Source organism: Rhinatrema bivittatum, chromosome 13, assembly GCF_901001135.1.
Source record: "Rhinatrema bivittatum chromosome 13, aRhiBiv1.1, whole genome shotgun sequence".
In the NCBI taxonomy this organism is placed as follows: domain Eukaryota; kingdom Metazoa; phylum Chordata; class Amphibia; order Gymnophiona; family Rhinatrematidae; genus Rhinatrema; species Rhinatrema bivittatum.
The window spans coordinates 82,444,237-82,459,879 of NC_042627.1; the positions used below are offsets into that span (position 1 = coordinate 82,444,237).

General features: G+C 43.6%; 1 protein-coding gene across 1 annotated transcript in view; it reads right to left on the minus strand.

Annotated features, from left to right (window-relative positions):
* Positions 1–11,866: 11,866 nt before the first annotated feature.
* Positions 11,867–15,643, minus strand: part of EIF3J (eukaryotic translation initiation factor 3 subunit J) — a 54,603-nt gene continuing 50,826 nt past the window's right edge. Inside the window, exon 8 of the mRNA XM_029574776.1 lies at positions 11,867–12,549. Coding sequence (XP_029430636.1) covers positions 12,418–12,549 — 132 coding nt within the window. The 3' untranslated portion in view covers positions 11,867–12,417. The remainder of the gene's footprint in view (positions 12,550–15,643) is intronic.

Consider the following 15,643-nt stretch of genomic DNA (forward strand, 5'->3'; position numbering starts at 1 on the left):
TACAGGTTCTGAAATGGCTTTGTTCTCTTCTTTTGTATTGTGATTTCAGGACTGTTATTCAATCTCTTATTTTCTCTGGTCTAGACTATTGTAATGCTGTGTATCTGATTCCTCAATTCACCTGTTGCAATTAGTTCAAACTAGTGCAGCTTGCTTATTATCTGGTAGCTCCATTTGCAATCACATTACACATATTTTACATTCTCTTCACTGGTCACCCATAAAATAGAAAGTAATCCCAATCATTCATAGCTTAATTTATAACTCTTCATCCACCTGGCTTTGCACCTTACTCTGTATTTACAAACCCACCTGACACTTCCTCAAATTCTTTTCAACATTCTGTCACCAAGACAGGCTAGATTAGACATTACCAGGAAAGGAGCTTTTTCAGTAGCAGGACCATTTCTCTGGAACTGTTTACCCAACTCTCTGTGTTTAATTTCAAATCTTAATCTTTTGAAAAAAGGTTTAAAGACATTCTTTTTTCAACAAGCTTTTGACACTGCCACTAAGCATCTCCCTGATCCAAACTGAAGCTTCATGTGTCAAATCTCTTCCAGACACATATTGCCTCAACTTTTCTCCTATTGTCTCATTTGTTTTCTTTCTAGGATGTTACAATTTGATAAGTTGTCACTCCCCTTCTACCATGGCATGTTACCATTATTATTATTTTTTAATTAATAATTTCTGTTTTAGCTAGTAATGATCTAGCTACTTAGCTAACTTTCTGTATTTTAAGTTTATTTTAGTTATATTTTATTTTTACTTTATTTTAATACAAGCTGTTAAGCCTGTTAGAATGGGCTACATGACATTTTTTTCAGTCCATTTTCTAACAGCAGTGTTCTACACTTTTTCTCCCTGTCTCCCCTTTCCTCCACTCAGTCTTACTCACTCTGTCTCCCACTGCCTCCTTCCCCTCACTTACTCCCACCTCTGTCCCCTCAACCCTCCCTTTTTCTGTGCTGCACAACTTCTTACCCTTCCACTTACTCACATTCCTGTCTCTCGCTTCTTCCCCCAGTCCTTCCCTTCCCCTTACTTGGTTCCACTCAGTCCCTGCTCCTCCTCTGTCCCTCTCTCAGTCCCCGCTCCCCCTCTCTCCTCTTCATCTGTCCCTGCTCCCCCTCTCTGTCCCCCCCTCTTCATCTGTGTCTGTTCCCCTTCTCTGTCCCCCCTCTTCATCTGTCCCTGCTCCCCCTCTCTGTCCCCCCCTCTTCATCTGTCCCTGCTCCCCCTCTCTGTCCCCCCCTCTTCATCTGTGTCTGTTCCCCTTCTCTGTCCCCCCCTCTTCATCTGTCCCTGCTCCCCCTCTGTCCCCCCCTCTTCATCTGTGTCTGTTCCCCTTCTCTGTCCCCCCCTCTTCATCTGTCCCTCCCTCTTCATCTGTCCCTGCTCCCCCTCTGTCCCCCCCTCTTCATCTGTGTCTGTTCCCCTTCTCTGTCCCCCCCTCTTCATCTGTCCCTCCCTCTTCATCTGTCCCTGCTCCCCCTCTGTCCCCCCCTCTTCATCTGTGTCTGTTCCCCTTCTCTGTCCCCCCTCTTCATCTGTGTCTGTTCCCCTTCTCTGTCCCCCCCTCTTCATCTGTCCCTGCTCCCCCTCTGTCCCCCCCCTCTTCATCTGTGTCTGTTCCCCTTCTCTGTCCCCCCCTCTTCATCTGTCCCTCCCTCTTCATCTGTGTCTGTTCCCCCTCTGTCCCCCCCCTCTTCATCTGTCCCCCCCCCTCTGTCCCTGCTCCCCCTCTGTCCCCCCCTCTTCATCTGTGTCTGTTCCCCCTCTGTCCCCCCTCTTCATCTGTGTCTGTTCCCCCTCTGTCCCCCCTCTTCATCTGTCCCTGCTCCCCCTCTGTCCCCCCCCTCTTCATCTGTTCCTGTTCCCCCTCTTCATCTGTCTCTGCTCCCCCTCTCTGTACCCCCTCTTCATCTGTCTCTGCTCCCCCCCCTCTGTCCCTGCTCCTCCTCTCTGTCCCCCCTCTTTATCTGTCCCCATGTGGTTTTTGTAGTCAGACTGGCTGATGTGTGTGGTGGAGTTGGTTTGTAGTGCAAATTTGTAGTATGTCAGTCAGCCTTCATTTATTAGCTTGATGTTATCTATTGCTTGGTAAAGTGCTGTTTATCAATAGTTTATAAGTGGTTTTGCATTGTAGGTGTGTTTGTTGTTGGTGGTTCCTGCTCTGTGGTGTGGGAATGGAAGTGGTAAATGAGGGCTTGGTCTTGCTTTCTAAGAATGGCTGTGTATGATGGTAATATATTGGAGTAGTTGGTTTTTATTTAGGTGTATTGCATGTTCAGAGATTTTCTTCTCCCCTGGGGGATCGAGGATAGTTTCGAGATAGTTTCGAGATAGTTTCGAGATAGTTTCGAGATAGTTTCGAGATAGTTTCGAGATAGTTTCGAGATAGTTTCGAGATAGTTTCGAGATAGTTTCGAGATAGTTTCGAGATAGTTTCGAGATAGTTTCGAGATAGTTTCGAGATAGTTTCGAGATAGTTTCGAGATAGTTTCGAGATAGTTTCGAGATAGTTTCGAGATAGTTTCGAGATAGTTTCGAGATAGTTTCGAGATAGTTTCGAGATAGTTTCGAGATAGTTTCGAGATAGTTTCGAGATAGTTTCGAGATAGTTTCGAGATAGTTTCGAGATAGTTTCGAGATAGTTTCGAGATAGTTTCGAGATAGTTTCGAGATAGTTTCGAGATAGTTTCGAGATAGTTTCGAGATAGTTTCGAGATAGTTTCGAGATAGTTTCGAGATAGTTTCGAGATAGTTTCGAGATAGTTTCGAGATAGTTTCGAGATAGTTTCGAGATAGTTTCGAGATAGTTTCGAGATAGTTTCGAGATAGTTTCGAGATAGTTTCGAGATAGTTTCGAGATAGTTTCGAGATAGTTTCGAGATAGTTTCGAGATAGTTTCGAGATAGTTTCGAGATAGTTTCGAGATAGTTTCGAGATAGTTTCGAGATAGTTTCGAGATAGTTTCGAGATAGTTTCGAGATAGTTTCGAGATAGTTTCGAGATAGTTTCGAGATAGTTTCGAGATAGTTTCGAGATAGTTTCGAGATAGTTTCGAGATAGTTTCGAGATAGTTTCGAGATAGTTTCGAGATAGTTTCGAGATAGTTTCGAGATAGTTTCGAGATAGTTTCGAGATAGTTTCGAGATAGTTTCGAGATAGTTTCGAGATAGTTTCGAGATAGTTTCGAGATAGTTTCGAGATAGTTTCGAGATAGTTTCGAGATAGTTTCGAGATAGTTTCGAGATAGTTTCGAGATAGTTTCGAGATAGTTTCGAGATAGTTTCGAGATAGTTTCGAGATAGTTTCGAGATAGTTTCGAGATAGTTTCGAGATAGTTTCGAGATAGTTTCGAGATAGTTTCGAGATAGTTTCGAGATAGTTTCGAGATAGTTTCGAGATAGTTTCGAGATAGTTTCGAGATAGTTTCGAGATAGTTTCGAGATAGTTTCGAGATAGTTTCGAGATAGTTTCGAGATAGTTTCGAGATAGTTTCGAGATAGTTTCGAGATAGTTTCGAGATAGTTTCGAGATAGTTTCGAGATAGTTTCGAGATAGTTTCGAGATAGTTTCGAGATAGTTTCGAGATAGTTTCGAGATAGTTTCGAGATAGTTTCGAGATAGTTTCGAGATAGTTTCGAGATAGTTTCGAGATAGTTTCGAGATAGTTTCGAGATAGTTTCGAGATAGTTTCGAGATAGTTTCGAGATAGTTTCGAGATAGTTTCGAGATAGTTTCGAGATAGTTTCGAGATAGTTTCGAGATAGTTTCGAGATAGTTTCGAGATAGTTTCGAGATAGTTTCGAGATAGTTTCGAGATAGTTTCGAGATAGTTTCGAGATAGTTTCGAGATAGTTTCGAGATAGTTTCGAGATAGTTTCGAGATAGTTTCGAGATAGTTTCGAGATAGTTTCGAGATAGTTTCGAGATAGTTTCGAGATAGTTTCGAGATAGTTTCGAGATAGTTTCGAGATAGTTTCGAGATAGTTTCGAGATAGTTTCGAGATAGTTTCGAGATAGTTTCGAGATAGTTTCGAGATAGTTTCGAGATAGTTTCGAGATAGTTTCGAGATAGTTTCGAGATAGTTTCGAGATAGTTTCGAGATAGTTTCGAGATAGTTTCGAGATAGTTTCGAGATAGTTTCGAGATAGTTTCGAGATAGTTTTCGAGATAGTTTCGAGATAGTTTCGAGATAGTTTCGAGATAGTTTCGAGATAGTTTCGAGATAGTTTCGAGATAGTTTCGAGATAGTTTCGAGATAGTTTCGAGATAGTTTCGAGATAGTTTCGAGATAGTTTCGAGATAGTTTTCGAGATAGTTTCGAGATAGTTTCGAGATAGTTTCGAGATAGTTTCGAGATAGTTTCGAGATAGTTTCGAGATAGTTTCGAGATAGTTTCGAGATAGTTTCGAGATAGTTTCGAGATAGTTTCGAGATAGTTTCGAGATAGTTTCGAGATAGTTTCGAGATAGTTTCGAGATAGTTTCGAGATAGTTTCGAGATAGTTTCGAGATAGTTTCGAGATAGTTTCGAGATAGTTTCGAGATAGTTTCGAGATAGTTTCGAGATAGTTTCGAGATAGTTTCGAGATAGTTTCGAGATAGTTTCGAGATAGTTTCGAGATAGTTTCGAGATAGTTTCGAGATAGTTTCGAGATAGTTTCGAGATAGTTTCGAGATAGTTTCGAGATAGTTTCGAGATAGTTTCGAGATAGTTTCGAGATAGTTTCGAGATAGTTTCGAGATAGTTTCGAGATAGTTTCGAGATAGTTTCGAGATAGTTTCGAGATAGTTTCGAGATAGTTTCGAGATAGTTTCGAGATAGTTTCGAGATAGTTTCGAGATAGTTTCGAGATAGTTTCGAGATAGTTTCGAGATAGTTTCGAGATAGTTTCGAGATAGTTTCGAGATAGTTTCGAGATAGTTTCGAGATAGTTTCGAGATAGTTTCGAGATAGTTTCGAGATAGTTTCGAGATAGTTTCGAGATAGTTTCGAGATAGTTTCGAGATAGTTTCGAGATAGTTTCGAGATAGTTTCGAGATAGTTTCGAGATAGTTTTCGAGATAGTTTCGAGATAGTTTCGAGATAGTTTCGAGATAGTTTCGAGATAGTTTCGAGATAGTTTCGAGATAGTTTCGAGATAGTTTCGAGATAGTTTCGAGATAGTTTCGAGATAGTTTCGAGATAGTTTCGAGATAGTTTCGAGATAGTTTCGAGATAGTTTCGAGATAGTTTCGAGATAGTTTCGAGATAGTTTCGAGATAGTTTCGAGATAGTTTCGAGATAGTTTCGAGATAGTTTCGAGATAGTTTCGAGATAGTTTCGAGATAGTTTCGAGATAGTTTCGAGATAGTTTCGAGATAGTTTCGAGATAGTTTCGAGATAGTTTCGAGATAGTTTCGAGATAGTTTCGAGATAGTTTCGAGATAGTTTCGAGATAGTTTCGAGATAGTTTCGAGATAGTTTCGAGATAGTTTCGAGATAGTTTCGAGATAGTTTCGAGATAGTTTCGAGATAGTTTCGAGATAGTTTCGAGATAGTTTCGAGATAGTTTCGAGATAGTTTCGAGATAGTTTCGAGATAGTTTCGAGATAGTTTCGAGATAGTTTCGAGATAGTTTCGAGATAGTTTCGAGATAGTTTCGAGATAGTTTCGAGATAGTTTCGAGATAGTTTCGAGATAGTTTCGAGATAGTTTCGAGATAGTTTCGAGATAGTTTCGAGATAGTTTCGAGATAGTTTCGAGATAGTTTCGAGATAGTTTCGAGATAGTTTCGAGATAGTTTTCGAGATAGTTTCGAGATAGTTTCGAGATAGTTTCGAGATAGTTTCGAGATAGTTTCGAGATAGTTTCGAGATAGTTTCGAGATAGTTTCGAGATAGTTTTCGAGATAGTTTCGAGATAGTTTCGAGATAGTTTCGAGATAGTTTCGAGATAGTTTCGAGATAGTTTCGAGATAGTTTCGAGATAGTTTCGAGATAGTTTCGAGATAGTTTCGAGATAGTTTCGAGATAGTTTCGAGATAGTTTCGAGATAGTTTCGAGATAGTTTCGAGATAGTTTCGAGATAGTTTCGAGATAGTTTCGAGATAGTTTTCGAGATAGTTTCGAGATAGTTTCGAGATAGTTTCGAGATAGTTTCGAGATAGTTTCGAGATAGTTTCGAGATAGTTTCGAGATAGTTTCGAGATAGTTTCGAGATAGTTTCGAGATAGTTTCGAGATAGTTTCGAGATAGTTTCGAGATAGTTTCGAGATAGTTTCGAGATAGTTTCGAGATAGTTTCGAGATAGTTTCGAGATAGTTTCGAGATAGTTTCGAGATAGTTTCGAGATAGTTTCGAGATAGTTTCGAGATAGTTTCGAGATAGTTTCGAGATAGTTTCGAGATAGTTTCGAGATAGTTTCGAGATAGTTTCGAGATAGTTTCGAGATAGTTTCGAGATAGTTTCGAGATAGTTTCGAGATAGTTTCGAGATAGTTTCGAGATAGTTTCGAGATAGTTTCGAGATAGTTTCGAGATAGTTTCGAGATAGTTTCGAGATAGTTTCGAGATAGTTTCGAGATAGTTTCGAGATAGTCAAGCACCCTCCCACAAGGGGGATAAGGAATTCTGGAATGATCCATGGTACTGTAGGAACAAAGATTAGTAGCCAAGAACCAGCTTCTTTCCTCTTCTGACCCAGATCAGTTCAAACACCCAGGAAATACCTAACCTACCTGAAGCAGGTTGGGAGTGTTGTCAATCCCAGACATCTAGCAATAGTGTACAACAATGTCCAATCACTTGTCACAACAGCTATTGACACTGTACCTAGGAGGATGCCTCAGGACACATGGAGGGAACCCTTAACCCATCTAGAAACAGCCAAACCTGACAGAGGTAAGCAGAGGCTATGGCCTTGGACCACTCCTAAGTAGAAAAAGATGAGCAGGCATCCTGAAACTATTAGGTCTTCAGATCTCAAGAATACACACATTGAACTGTTGAATTTCCCTCACCTGAGCCATGGACAAATCCAAAGTGGGAAAGGCTGCAAGCTCCATCTGACTCTAAACATTGAGACTGCAGTCTGAAATTGTCAAAAGGGATATCAAAACAGCATGTGAAGGTCCAAAATCCTTCTGGCTACACACATTGTCATCACCAAAAGATTCGCAGGTTTAAATCCTTTATAGTTGCTCTCTTTAGAGGCTCAAAGAGCTACACACATTCCCTTTAGGACCAAGTGGGAAATGGCTTCCACACTGGTGATTATAACTGCTTTGCTCCATGAAAAACACAAGTCACATCTAGAGACATGGCCAGGAAAACGCCTCCAAGCCAGCCCAAAGCCACCATTTGCACTCTGGCAGTTAAAGGCCAGTGCTTTAATCAACCCTTTTTGTAAAACAGTAAAAAAATATGCACAATCAAAGCATTATATAGGCTAAGCATGTGGTTGGTGGTCTTGCTGCAGCAAAGTGGTGATGACATCCTCAGAGTGCCCCTTCTATCTCAGACACTTCCTTTCAAAAGCCAAGTTGAGACAAAAGCAAGCAGTCTGATCTGAAAATATTGAACCCTGAAGTCTCAGCACATGACAAACAAGGGCCCATCTGCTCCTGGATTGACCAGCTCCATGAACCATGGTCAACATGGCCATTCCAGAGCCACTAGGATCACTCAGCCAGATATTTCTGGTTTTGGTGAGCAAGGTACTGCAACAAAATAGAATCCCCTACACCCAGGGTAGAACCAGGGCAGCAATACCCTCTGCCCCCTGTTCTAACCTGTAACAGTAAAAATGAGGTGCCTGTGTGTTCTGTTGAAATGCCATGAATTCCATATGGAGCAATCCCCATCTGATTCAAATGAGGCAGATCACCTCCTATGCAGTTCTCTCTCCACCATTCAGCCACTGCAGTCTGAGAAGATCTACCCTGGCTATGTAAATTGGCACTAGCAGAGCCAGTTGCTGCTCTGCCCAGCAAAGCAACGCCTAGGCTTTTTGCACCATTGCTCAATTCTTGGTTCCTCCCTGCCAGTTGATCTATGCTACCATCATTTCATTGTCAGGCAGTTTGTACTGCCTGGCTGTGTAATTGGGGGAAAAAAAAAAAAGCAAACACCACAAAACATACCATGATTGCCTCTTCCTGTAACTACTAGCCTTGCCCCAACTGCTCCCCAACCAGGGAGGCCAGCATCAGTGACTATGATCACCACATTTGGAACTTCCAACTCCACACAAGACTGGACCTGGCAGCCCCCACACCCCCCAAAAGGAAGCAGAACATGAAACTGCTGACAACATTTTCCAATGGGAAATGAGATCCTTCTGCAAGGCCACATGTGACCAAATGCTCACAGCATGAAAGATTTTTAAACCATTTTTCCTCTATTACCCACAATATAGAAAATAGACAAGTCATTTAAACAGTAGAAGTATTTTTATTCAGTGTAACATTACATGAGAAGCACACAGGGTACTTCTGAAAAACTAATGCAGACAGCCAAGCTTCTATGTTCTCTATTACAAAATCATGCTAAAAAAACATTTCAGATGAATTAATCAGAATTTCAATTCTTAAATTTGGTTTCATCTCATTCTAAATCATGACTAAATGAACAGGTCAGCACAACCTAGGCCCTCATTACAATTACATACAAGTGCAGCACAGTCACAAAGAAGGATGTCAGCATTATATCTATGTTCCACCACACACTTAATTCTTCAACCTTGGTAGAGTAGAGTAGTGTTATTGCTTAATACTTCAGTATTTTTACCGAGTGCAAGGATCACATTTTGCAACTAATACATCTGGTTTTATGAAAGAAATAGTATTTAGAGCAAGACTATGTATAGGATGTTTTACATTGACTTGAACAGAGATACAATAAAACCTTTTGACCTTGCAGTTGATACAGTCAAAACAATGCAATACAGCCCAGAACCAAAAAGGTAGTCCCAGACCTTGAGCACCAAAAGCCAGCAAACCAGAATCTACAGTCTGAGCATCCGATTCCCCCATGAGAAACACCTTCCCTACCCTGGTGACTAAACAGCCTCCAAAGTCTTGAGAATGTGCGAGATGGCTTTTTGCTAGATTTACCACCCAACCTAGAGATCTCAATTTCTGCAGAAATTGTTGCACTGACTGCAGACAGAGATTCTCCAATTTTGCCTGATTGAGCCAGTTGTCCAGAAATGGGTGCACCAGTCTTGCTGCTACTACCACCACCACAGTAAAAGCAAGCAGAGCCATTGCCAACCCGATTGAAAGAGCACAAAACCACAAATGCTTTGAGAACCATGAGAAGTAGGAATCACTGATGCTTTGTCTGATTGTTATATGCAGATATGCTTCCATTACATCCAGGAGCACCAGAAACTCCTTTGCGCATCACCGCAATGATTGATTGCAGAGTCTCCACATTAAAACGGGGAGCCGTAAGAGCCACATTTACCTTTTTCAAATCTAAAATCAGATGGAAGAATCAGCTCCTTCCTTTATCGGTACCACAAAATAAATGGAATACCTTCCTGTTCCTTGCTTCCCTACAGCAACTGGAACAATTGACCCCAGGGCCCTGCAAATGGTCTATGGTTCCTTGCACTGTCACCTTTTTGCCAAGTGGAGTACAAGGCGAGACCATGCATGTCTGAGTGGACGAGCAAATTCTAATGCATAGCCATCTTTCATCACACTTAGGAACCAATGGTCAGCCGTAATCTTGGCCCACTTCTCTGAAGACAGATTGCCCCTGATAACCAGAACAGAAGAGAGTGGACCGGCCTTGCCTCATTGTGAGGACTTAGCTCCACCATTTCCCTGCCCAGGGTTGTCTGGTTCAGCTTCCTGCCCCCACGAAAGGGCTGGCCCCAGGATTGCAGTCTACCCGAGCTTTGTCTCCAAGAACTCAAAGGGGCCCTATGCTGCCACAATTTCATATGATCTTGAAAACAGGAACGCACAGTAAGAGACCACTTCCCCCCTTCAGTTTGTCCTCTGGCAAGCTGCGCCTTTTGCACTCTCCCAGATGCTTTATCAGCTCTTACAATTCCTCTCCAAACAGAAACGTACCCTTGAAAGACAAAGCCCCCAACTGTGACTTGGACCAGACATTCACCAACCAGATCCTTAACCAAATGAGATGCCTGGTTGACACATGCTACCTACATTCACACCTGCTTTGGTGTGAATGTAGGCACAGGCTCCTTAGCCTAAAATTGTTGGACCCAGCATACACATGCTCTTTGCGTAAAACTGCAGCCCATATGCCCAGTGTGGACACCTCTAAAATCTTGAGATGAACCCCCAGCTTCCAGCCTTGAACATCTTTCAGTGCAGCTGAACCAGCCACTGAATGGTAGTCTTCTTAGTAGCTGCCAACAGCTACCCCTCTCTGAAAGCCTTAAAAGCTCACGTGTGTCTTCAAGCAACAGATACAACTTGGTCATTGCCCTGCCAATTTCAGGCCAGTCTCTGAAGGGTCCAACTCCCTGACTACCAACTTCCTCATCCATTTGTGAAAAAAGGAAAAGCCTTCACCAGACCCCTCAATCCATCCATGACCAGTCCACACCCTCCTGGTCAGATTCCTCCTATGGAACCTTGATCCCTACCTCCTTTACAAAATGGGGAATCAAAAACAGCTCCTCTCAGAATCATCCCCTGAAGTTCCAGGTACCTTTTCTGGATCTGAAAAGTCATGAGCAGAACCTGTGCCAGGAGAGTTGCCCACAGACAGAACCAAATCCTCCCTAGGGCTACTCACACCAGTAGTCAGCCCCAGGACCCCCCTGGATACGTGCAGATCCTTTCCTTTGCGAAACCGTGGGTCTGTGGGATGCGATCCAGAAAGTCCCCCAGACTGAGACCTCAAACTCCTGCTTTTACAGGCCACATAAGCTTCAAGGAGCAGCACAAACTCTGAAGGAGGATGCTGAAGATTTCTACACCTTTTTCTTCTAACAGCTTCTTGCTCATCCTCAAGGCCCTGAATGGCAGAAAACAGTGAAGAGGAATCCCCCAACCTACTAGAAGGCCCTGTTGCCACTTCCACTGAGGCCAAGATGGCTGAAAGGTAAGACAGCCGCAGCTGTTTACAATGCTCCTGAGCCTCTCTTAAGCTGTTGCACTGGAGGTTTCTGCTCTGAACCGGCTTCCCCCACCAGAGATGCAGCGGGTACAAAGACCTGTGCACGAATCGCCACACAATTAGTAGCCGCTACACGCCATTCCCTTTTGTCTGCAGGCCATACCACGTGACTCGTAGCAGACACATCACAAAGCTCACAGTCACTGGGATCACTGCAGTACAGGAAAAAACCTGTTCCCTGCTCAAACTGCTGCAGCCTTTTACTCCAACCCACCAATATAACTGAACACAGAACAAGCTACTTCCCTGAAACTGAAGCTACCACGTTCTGCAGCTGAAGAACTGCAGCTGGATCCAACAGGAGAAGGAACTGGACTACCAGCTTCCATGGAGAAAAAGACTAAACAAATTCAAGAGTCACCAACATCCTGCATCAGACCAGAAAGGCAGGCCCCAGCAGCCCCCTGGGAGTCAAGCTTTTTTCTTTAAGCCCCCCCGCCCACCACCACCATCTGCTGGAGACCAATACTGAGGGACTGCAGGTGGCATACTAGGTTATAGGGCAGCAGAGAAATGTTCTGTGTCTATCTGCTGGCAGGGACACAAAATCCAGGGGTTTGGACTGATCTGGCTCTGAACAGGAAATAGCACATTAATGTTTTTATGCCATTAAAAACAAACATTTTCAAGTAGGTGCTGCTGCCCAATACCAGAATTACCTCAGCCAAGAAGTGCATCAGGCCTAGGATCATAACACAAGCAACAACTTTCAGAAAAGTGATTTTATTAGTTGCTTTATATAAAACAAGTGCAGCTGCCATCATTGTTAACATAACAAAGGTGACCCAGAGGTGGTAACTGCAGGTGTCCCCATCACACAGGAAACATTTCAAATGTTAATATCAAGCCTCCAAGGCATTCCTAGTAAGATAAATACTGTAACGTGTCCAATGCAACCCAGGGAAGAGAGGAAATGTTTCCTCTCCTCAACTGTTTCAATGACATGGTTGGAAAAAGGAGAAAAGAAAAGGAAAAAAAAAAGCAAGTTTTGCCCTGTGATCTGCAGGATCTGTTAGAGTAGCAGCCCTCGTCCCCCTGCTGCAGCACCCCCCCCACACACACTGCTCAGCTTAGTGCAACTTTATAGGGTCCTAGCTCCAGCTCAGGAGCCAGAGGGAGAATCTTTTACTGGGACCTAACTAGGATAAGGACTTTAACCCTTTGGCACCAGAGGATGTGGCCAGGGGCACTCCTGAGTCAGCAGGATGGCAAAGGATGCTGCAGGCAGATTAGCCAAATCCCTGGGCAGTGCATCGCATCACATGAAGTCTTCATATTCTTGTACATAACCTTCTTCGTAGCCCCCATAATCCACAAGGTCATCTTTCAGATTTGCCTTTAACCCACCACCTGGCACCACTCCTTTCTTCTTCTTTTTTGCTTTGCTTTGCTAAAGAAAAACAGAAGAGTATTTTACAACTATGCACTTTCATTGCCAACGATTACTGCTATTTATAGGTAAATGCCATAGGACCAGAGCATGTCACTGCATTTACAGCTCTAGTCCACTGCACAGAAGACTGGCGAGGGGTGCAAGGGAGAAATTCAATATTTTGTTATAGTGAGGAGGTAGCAGCAGCTCCTTGTACAATTCAACTATTAGTTTTGTGGTTTTATTTAAATTTATATTCCACTTTTTGCAGCGCTGGTTACCAGAATGAAAGATTATAAGCAAGCAGACAGCTGAATATTCTGAAGGCTCTGCAGATGCTCAGGGAGTGGCCATAGAAAGCCTGCACCATTATAGCATGGAGGTAAAATGCATTAAGTTAATGTTAGTCCATGTATCCTCACATTCTACCCCTCAAATATTCTAGAGCAACTTAGAAAATAAAGTAGAAATAAAACAAAACAAAACCTGGAATAGCTTGGTTGGGTAAGGGTCCACCCCCCGTTTCCTACTTCTGTAGCAATCCTAAGTTCTGCTATAAGCAGACACCAAGTGACCTGGCCCGCACTGTTTCACATAATGTGAAACTCGGCAGCTCCTTTTGGTTCTCTTTCCTACCTAGCAAAGACCCAATCTAGAGCACTAAGGAGCTGTGGAAAGGCATAAAAGAATTGCAAAGTCCTTGAATATCAAGATGAATATTGAGAAGGCACCAAAAGACCCTGCCTAGATCAGGCCAGCCCTCCATACTGCTTGACTGAGCAAAAAGGCATCCAAAAGTCAATGGCAAGTTTGAACAAGCTACAGGCTGCTTACACTGTGTGTAGGACAGCACCATCGCAAGCAGGCCACAAGCCCGGCCTGTATGATTGGGTAGAAAGATGGAAGCCACCTTCAATCTTATTTCAAGTATGCAAAGGAAAGCTGAGGGGATACTGTAGCTATGTGGCAAGATGTTTTGGCACCTGACAACATGAAAATATAAAAAAAACTTTCCTTATCCTTCCCCAGATCACTCCAGATGCATGCATTTTTCTTCCTTACCAGCAGATGACAGAAGAAAATCTTTTCAGAATGGTGCTATGTAAGCCAGACTGGAGTTAGGAATTGGAATAAATAAAGGACAAATTAGGTCCAGGGGTTAAGTTCTGAGGCAGAGTAAGGCAATCGGGGTTGGTAACAGTGGTTTGTGGCTCCTCTGCATCTGAGGGGAAAGCAGTAGCTGGTGGTCTGACTCTCTCCTCCTCCCCCACACACGATTATTCATTCTCTCCTCAGGTCCCCAGGAGAGCGCCACACTGCTGCAGAGGTATATGTGAGGGCTTCTCCAGCTCAGGTGCAAGCATGGCAGCATCGATGGAGCCCAAGAAACACTCCAGGGCCCGCAGGGAGGAAAATAGAGAGGTCAGCACCTCAGGGCTCTGTAGCCAGTGTGGACGTGGCAGGAAAAACAGCTCTTCTTGGAGGGCAGTGATCCCAGAGGGAAGGAGACAGATGCATTCGGCTTAGGCTCTTTGTACCACTTCTTTCTGCAGTGCGGGAGGGAATCTGCTTCCCCTCTCCATCATCTCTGGCCATGCAGGCTTCGAGGGTGAACAGGATGGCTTGGATGGGGCCTGAGTTAGACAGCCTTTTCCACAGATTTTGTGCTTTTAATGTACAAGGTCTTTTGAGCATGCAAAGGGACATTGGGGAAGTATTCCCATTCCAACAGTCTCCCCCGAGACAGCAAAACACACAAGGGGGTCCCCCTGAGAGGGGTCCAAATGGCCTCTGCACACTCCCCATGGTAAGCGGTGCTCCAGTTGGGAATCTGAGGACTCTGGCCTCTTGGGGGTGGATCCCAGAGTGGTTAGGCTCTTCCACCAAGAATTTCCTTTGACTGCCCATGTTTTATAGGAGCTGAGCATCAAGGTGGTTTACAAGGAGTCCGAGCACGAGAAGATTCCATCATGGACGGTCTCTGGGGCTCACCAAAAGCTTTTCCCTTCCATCGTACGGTTAAGATAAGATTTTCATATCCCCAACTGGGAACATCAGAAAGTTTTGCGGTTTGCAGTGTTGGGAAAAAACCATTATCAGCTCTGGGCAATGTCATTTGGTCTGGCGACCTCACCTCACCCATTCACCAAGGTGGTGGCAGCCATCACCCTTCAGAAGATGGGGGGCAGCCTTGTGATGCATCATCTGGATGATTGGCTCATTCAAGCAAAGTCAAAAGATCTTTATCATCACCGTTAAATTAGTAAAGTTAGAATATGACACAGGTTTCACTAGGACAAGTCAAACTCACTCTGCATATAGCAGTATATTTGAACATACTTTGTCACCGAATCATTTATATTATGGATTTGTCCCTTCCTGTAAACCATTGTGATGGTAAATAACTTGACGGTATATAAAAGATTTTAAATAAATAAAATCACATTGTTCATGTGATATATAGATTGCAGTCACTAGGTTGGGTGTTGAATATGACCACAAATAACTTGGTTCTGTCCCAGTCACTAGAATAGCTCAGGGCATGGTTTTGACATCAAGCTGGGCAAACTCTGACAGAGGATACTGAAGTTATAGGTGCAAATTCAGAGATTGTGGCTTTGAGACCCAGAGTTTGGTATTAGTTGCAGGTCCCAGGTTTTATGGTGTCTATGCAAGATCTAGTTCCTTGGACATTTGTGCACATGCGTCCCCTCTCAAGGGCACTTCTATCCCACTGGGATCCTCAATTGGAGGATTTCAGCTCCATTTACCACTGCAGTGTGGCTCCAGGTCCAGACTCTCCTGGGGGTTCTCTCAGGCCAACTTGGACAGAGGGATGGAGCTGGATATACCAGATTGGGTGGCAAGACCACTGATGCCAGTTTGAGAGGATGGGCGTACCATTTGTCGGGAAAAAACAGTACAGGGTTGATGGTCATCGGAGAAGTCATCACGGGAGGAGCTGTCATGATCAACCAACTATCTGGAAACCACAGCAATCTGAAGGGTGTTTTCTTCCTCAGCTATAGCATGCAGCCTTCTCTGACAACGCAACAGCAGTAGCTTATATCAACTGCCAGGGCGGAACCAGTAGCCCAATGGTGTCCCAGGA